This window comes from Zosterops lateralis, assembly GCF_965231275.1.
Source record: "Zosterops lateralis genome assembly, chromosome: 9".
Taxonomy (NCBI): Eukaryota; Metazoa; Chordata; class Aves; order Passeriformes; family Zosteropidae; genus Zosterops; species Zosterops lateralis.
The window spans coordinates 12,100,075-12,106,803 of NC_139769.1; the positions used below are offsets into that span (position 1 = coordinate 12,100,075).

General features: G+C 41.1%; 1 protein-coding gene across 14 annotated transcripts in view; it reads right to left on the bottom strand.

Annotated features, from left to right (window-relative positions):
* Positions 1-6,721, bottom strand: part of FUBP1 (far upstream element binding protein 1) — a 33,331-nt gene extending 26,610 nt beyond the window's left edge. For 12 of the 14 annotated variants that reach the window (XR_014590728.1, XR_014590729.1, XR_014590730.1 and 9 more), the window contains exons 1-11: positions 6,562-6,721; positions 5,505-5,595; positions 3,579-3,617; positions 3,197-3,236; positions 2,347-2,396; positions 2,183-2,254; positions 1,840-1,897; positions 1,238-1,400; positions 1,060-1,158; positions 875-976; positions 84-186 (exon numbers count right to left, since the gene is read on the bottom strand). Coding sequence is in view for 8 of the 14 variants with exons in the window: in XM_083867778.1 (XP_083723904.1) it covers positions 84-186; positions 875-976; positions 1,060-1,158; positions 1,238-1,400; positions 1,840-1,897; positions 2,183-2,254; positions 2,347-2,396; positions 3,197-3,236; positions 3,579-3,617; positions 5,505-5,595; positions 6,562-6,675 (931 nt within the window). In the remaining 6 variants the exon portion in view is untranslated. Of the gene's footprint in view, positions 1-83; positions 187-874; positions 977-1,059; positions 1,159-1,237; positions 1,401-1,839; positions 1,898-2,182; positions 2,255-2,346; positions 2,397-3,196; positions 3,237-3,578; positions 3,618-4,463; positions 4,527-5,504; positions 5,596-6,561 lie in introns of all 14 variants that reach the window. The other 2 variants (XM_083867775.1, XM_083867772.1) reach the window with 2 other exon arrangements.
* Positions 6,722-6,729: the final 8 nt, after the last annotated feature.

A 6,729-nucleotide genomic window follows, 5' to 3' on the forward strand; every position in this document is an offset into this window, starting at 1 on the left:
TGGAATAAAAATGAACTATTCCAGTATATGCAATTCAGTAAATTTACATTTAAGTCACAGAAACTTATGAATGTGTTACAAACCTGGCTTAAACTGGATCCTAACACCAGCATCATTCTGGATCTTTTTAATCATCTCTCCATTTCTTCCAATCACAATACCTACAGCAAATCGTGGTATTGGAACCTAAAACAGACCAACCAAACAAGATGTTGATTACACAAATATTCCCAAAAAATCCACACAATGAAAGGGATAGAATTAGAATTGTAAACTAGGGCAAGACCAATGCCACTTCAAGCTTTTCAAGAATTTATTTTTTAATATCAAGTCACAAGCCTACCACATACTGGACTAAACCATTAAAAAGAAAGTTATCATATGCTTTAGAAGGTCTCATACTGGTAGTAATCACACAAAATTTTATGCTTATCAAAATAATAATAAAAAACCACACCTTATTATAGTGTCTAAAATGCAGATTCTAGCAGATGAAGCTTTAAGCCTCTCCCCTCATGAACAGTTACTAGCTTGTGACTTGCATTAACAGCTGGACTTAAATAAGTTCTGTAAAGGCCAAAGTCCAATTTCAATAAGGCTGTAACATGATACATATATGGCCACAAAATTTACTTGCTTATTTGATAAAAAATTCCAGCTACAGAAATTGAACAGAAACTGTTCATAACTGCTGGCAATGTAAAGTGAATGCTGCGCATCATTTAGTGTTATAAATTCAGCAATGATCACGTAATACTTACATGCCACAGCCACTTTTGAAATCTGGTTAAAAGCTTTCAGTGGTACTACTCAGATTAACATTTCAAAGTTAACATCTCAAAATACAGTGAACAAGTTTTTCAACCATGCTTACGTCTATCCCTTCATTTCCTCCTATTCTTGACCCATATTCGTTGCGCACCTCTCTAAAGCCACCTTGATCACGGATTAACTCCAGCACCATTTCCTTGGCTTGCTAAAAGAAGAATGAAAGTTCTTTTAGGTACTGCAACATCAGAACGGATTTGAAAGTGCTCTGAATTGTGAGGCACTCCTTACCTGAACTTTATAAGGGTCTCCAGTTATCCTAAGGGGTTTGTCTGCACCAGTGTTCTGTGGACCATCTTGAATCATGACCATTTTGACACCTGCCCGCTCCTATTTGACAAAAGGGAGGTCAATACTCATTCAAATTCCGGTTCAGTATTATCATATTTAAAAGAAAATACATATATACCTGTAACTGTTTAATTGTCTCTCCACCTTTCCCAATAACTAATCCTGCTTTACTTGCTGGAATCATAATTTCTTGGACTGCATTTCCAGGTCCATCACCATGATGAAATCCAGGTGTAGGTCTTCCCTTTTCAACTATCTGATCAAGTAACCTTTTTGCTGACCTGTGAAAGAAAATACATATTTATAATACTTACTGCTGCAAGTATCACTTGCCCACACCTATTCTCCTTGGCAGTACTTTTAATTTGAAAAGTTTCTGCAAAAAATCACTAAGAAATATGAAGCAATCTCAATCAATCTGCTAAAGTAAATTAGGAAACTAACTGCAAAATAATAAAACCACTCCAACATTGGAATAAAAAAGGTGGTCCTTCACCAAATATATGTTATGAAGTTACCTCCTCAAGGTCCCTGAATATAGTTACATTCATCAAACTTTAATTCTGAACAAAAGCTGCTGCTTGATTCAGCATGCAAAGTAAGGACATTAGTACCTCCAACCACCACCACAACGTTGGACAAAAGCAAGTATATATTCACCACATGTGTCAGGTCAGCTGCCATTAGCATAAAATCATGACATCAGTTAAAAATACTTACTGAACAGACTCTGGTGTTCCAGTTAGCATACATGATCTTTCAGGCAGGCCTCCACTATCTGCAATCACAAAACAAAAAAACTTATCAGTAGCGTCAAGTTAGAAAGGGATTATGAAATTAATCATAATATACAAACCACTAGATTTCATATTCAATTAAGCAGAATAATTAGTGTATCCTATTTTGCATTTCTTTAGCCCATCATAGCCATGATTAGCACAAAGAATTAACCTGTATCTTAAGTAAAGGTCCAGGCAATAAGAAGCAATGAACTTCTGGACTTCCCACCAACCACCCTACATTCCCCCCAGACAGACAAGTTAACTCCCCCCCAAATAATTACCAGGTGCAATCTGTATTTTACAGCCAGACTCCTGCTGTATGCGTGAGATCTGCTCTCCACCTCTGCCAATTACTTGGATAAAGAAAATACAGAAAGATTATTTGTATTAACAGCATCTGCTAACATCCCCCACCATACTACAAGAGCACACCCACACTACTTACTGAATCCAACCATCCCATCTGGAACCTTGTACTCCTCTGTCATCACAGACCTACAGCCAATGTTAAACAAAAGACGTGACCATCCAGGGACCAAACCAGCATTACATTTATGTTTATCCTCCATGAAACTAAAGCAAGCTACTGTCCCACCAACACCCTGGCTTGCTTGCCTCCCATTAACTTTAAAAGTCATTATGCAAGCACAGTTCTAGGTAAGCTGACAACACACAGAAATGACACAAAAGGTTCAAGTGTCATACAAATCAGTCAAAAGTTTTCCTTCACCCTCTTAACTAACAAATGTACAGCACAGAAAAGGCTACTGTAGCATTCAAAGTTTCTTTTGTATATCCATCAAAGGATGTTAGAAATTTTGGTATCTCAGAACTGTCCCAAGTATAAGAATATAAGTTGGATCTGGCTGTTTAGGTAAGAATTGAGTGAAGAAAACAATGAAGTTGTAACAAATGCAGCTGAGTAATACTCTGTACGAAGTCTGAATTATTTTATTTGTTCTTAGGTCACTCAGCTTTATTTTTGTTTACAAGATGGCATCACCCCCTTTCTCTTCAGATCTGCTTCCAGCTTTTAGCTATGCTACCTATGCTGAAAGAGTAAGAGCCAGCCAACGCATTTTCTTTTCATTAAGTTCAATCCACAACCTAGGCCATGGAGAAAGGAAGAAAGAGCAATGTAGGTCCATCTTCATGTCTGACTTGGGACTTGCTAAAGCTACATTTCAACAGATCACACAAAGACAAAATAAATGCTTCATGCGCTGATACCACTTTTTTAGAAAAACTGCTTGATTTCAATAAAAATCCTACATAAGATGTAGTGTAGCTCTTACCTTTGCTGCTGATGCATCGGTGGTAGCTGATTTCCAAAAGCTATAAACAAACATCGTTAAAATTAAATTTAAACGAGTGGTACAGCTTACAACTAAGCTTCTCCTTTGATAACAAAACTCAATTGTATCAAACCTTTGTCCAAGTTCACTTTTAAGAAGCATTATCAAAAGGTTTGAAAATTATAGACTGTCAACTGTTGCTACTACCGCTGTCAGTTTTACCAAGCAGACTCCCATTGTTTGACAAAGTAACACATAAACCCCCAGCCATTTTCTGGATCTTACTTATTCAAGCGTCACCTACCAGAACACTTTCAAACTGTTGTTCTGACAATGCTACACTTGTTTAGGTTTTTTTGGCAACAAAATGAAAATTACTTACAGTCATTCTGGGGAGCAACTTTCTTAGCATCTGGTTGATCTGCAAAATTAAGATTTTTTAAATTTTTTTGGCCAAGAAATTCAGGAAGTGTTTAAACCTTTAATGTGAATAGTAAATTTCCAGTGTATTTTAGCCCCCCCTTTTTTTCCTTTCTTTCTTTTTTCTCCTCCAATTTCAGGGAGTTGATCATCTGAATAAAAGAAAGAATCTCACGAACGCTCAGCACTTGGTTAGTATAGCTGAAAAGATGTTAGGTTTCTCCATGTATCTATTCAGTTTAACAAAAGGCAGCTTTCAGAACGCACTGTATGTAGAGAGCTCACAGATACCCAGTCACTGAAACTCAACTAAGATAAGGAACAAAGTTGAGCCTTGTTGGCTGCTCAAGCTAATGATGCTTCTATAGTAAAAAAAAAGAAAAAAAAATCAAATCCATACAAAAATCAACAATAACTTAAAACAATAGTTCTGACAATGACCACAAATCTAGACCAAACGTCTGAAAATACAACAGTATCACATGGCAATGCAATCTCGATCTCAATCTGAATGTTGATATGAAATCCCTATCCAAATATCAAGCATTTCATAGCATAAAACCTCAAAAACAACAACAAAAAGCAGAATCAAAGCAACTACATCACTGCTGTCAAAATCCTTTCTGTACAGTAGAGAAATAAAAGGCATCATGAACCTATGTCTGAAAAGATAATACTTCAGATGCTTCCTTCCCACCCCAAAATAAAGGCCATATGAGCCACCGTAATTTATGTGCAGCAAAAACTGAGCCACATATTCCAAGAAATATTTGTGTCAATCCAGAAAGATCCACTAGTTTATGTCATGTTTACATACTAAACACAGGTAATAAATAAAAATTCCTGCCTTTAAAAGGAGAGGGCATTCCCTCCCAGTGTGTTGTACTGCTCGGACTTGTCCAAGAGCCATCTACACATAAAATAAAAAGAATACATTACATATATCATCTGAAGCATCATTAGCTCATTTTTGTATATTAAAAACCTCACCTTTAATAGAAAAAAAACCTTTACTGTAGGACACAAGAACTCCTGATATAAAGCCTTAGTTACATTCTGTAGACTGAGTTTCAATCCTCTTCAAGGAAAAAAAAGGCATTTCTCTTTTGTGAGACCTATGAGAACATTTCAGCAAGCTCAAGGATTTCTTCCTGCAACTTAGCTAAGATTTTGTGTGTATACCAATCATATCAAACCCTGTTAAGTTCAAAGTGGATGCTCCATAAGAGACAGAAGACGACACAGACACGTTTCAGGAGAAAACTTTACTGCAGTGTAAGGCAAATCCAAAAAGCTGCAACAAGTCAGAAGATTTCAGTATGATCTTATCAGGGTTCACACACGCTGTAGGCGGAACTATGAGACTACACAAAAGTGTCCTCAAGGTAGAAAATTTATTTTCCTGCGTTTAAGTCCTATGCTTTTACAATGAAATGCATTAATACTTTTATTTTAAACAGTACTGTAAAACAGTCAATGAAACAATCAAGCATCAGGAGCACTTCCTGCTCTCATCGTAATTTACAGGTTGTAACCAATCCCACACAACCACGAGAGACTTCAATGACACCTGCGTAAGTATTTTGCAACCAGAGTATTTCTGTCCCTTTCCCCAGCATGCAATTTTTTTATTTGCAGCACTTAAACCACATTTAAAATACTGTAAAATAGGCTTACACTCACTTCAGGTTAGAGCACAATGGTTTAAAACATTCCCACTAAACTGAAAATGAAAAAATACGTCATGATCTATGAGGAGAACAAAACGCATTAAATGCTCTGCTATGGAAAAAAAAAACCAAATCCATAAACAAAAACATCACCTGCAATCTTTCTGGCACAGTAGCCATACTTCACAAAAACAAATGCAGCAGGAATGAATGCGTACCTCCATCCTCAAGAGGTCTTTTCTGCCCTCCGTAACCGTAGTCGTTTGAATTCATTGCTGTGCCAGCATCTCCTCCAATTTTCGCTGCAATCTAAACAAAAGGCAGATGTGAGCCAAGGAAAAAAAGAATTAGTTCGGCCCATGTTTATTCCACGTCTTCTAGAAGATTTCAGAGATTGAAACAATGCGCATTAAAGTGACCCCAAATAATTAAATGACGACCCAATCCAGTTTTGTTTGTAGAGGTTTTCTTTTACGTTTTAAAGACTTGTGCTCATCTTGCAACAGCACAGTCTCCTAAATTTTCCTCGGCTACGGAAAACAAACCTAAAGAGAACTCGGCCTTTAAGCACCAAAACCTTTTTCCTGAACGGGGATTTCCTTTCTCTAGGCGCTCGTCGCGGAACGCTGCGGTACCTCACGGCAGGGCCTCACCAAACAATTCCCAAACCCAACTACTCTGGGCCTTCAAATACTGCCAAAACCGCCACCGCTCATTAACAGACGAGGCGAACGTTTCGCCTGAGAAGCGATGAAAACATCGCCCGTGGTGCAGAAGCTACAAATAAAACTGCGGAATAAATAAAGCGCTTCCGCCAGGGCCGCCCGCGCTCCGCAGGCCGCGGCGCTGCCGGACCGGTCCGAGCGGGCTGCGGGTGCCGCGGGCGCCACAACCCGGCCCGCGCCCGGGGCCGCCGCCCTGCGTTCCCTGCGCCGCGCCGGGCCCAGAACGCGCCGCTACTCGCCCGCCGAGACTTCGCCTCCCCGCCATCGGGGCCGCTCCTCTCACCGAAACCCCCGCGGGCCGATCCCGGCGCTGCTCGCGGACGATGGCGGAGCGGAGCCACAAACACCTCGCGGCCCAGGGCGGGCGGGTGGCGCAAAGGGGGCGTGGGGACGGGACAAAGCTCCCCCCAGCACACACGCGCCGGCGGAGGGGCCCCCGCTCCCCGCGGCCGAGCGCGCAGCGCCCTCACTGTTCCCGCGGCTCCGAGAGCGCGGCCTCCGGGCCCCGGGGCCCCATTGATTCGATGGAGCCGCACGCACACACACACACCTGCCTAGCCCTCTGCAGCGCGTCTTTAAAGGCATCGTTCACTCCTCCAGCCCCGCCACCGCCTCCCCCAGGCGCGCCCGCGGCAGGAGGGGGCACCGTGGAATAGTCCGCCATGGCCGCCCCGGCGCCGCTCCGGCCGCTGCCGCCGTCTGCCAAGAAAGAGAGAAA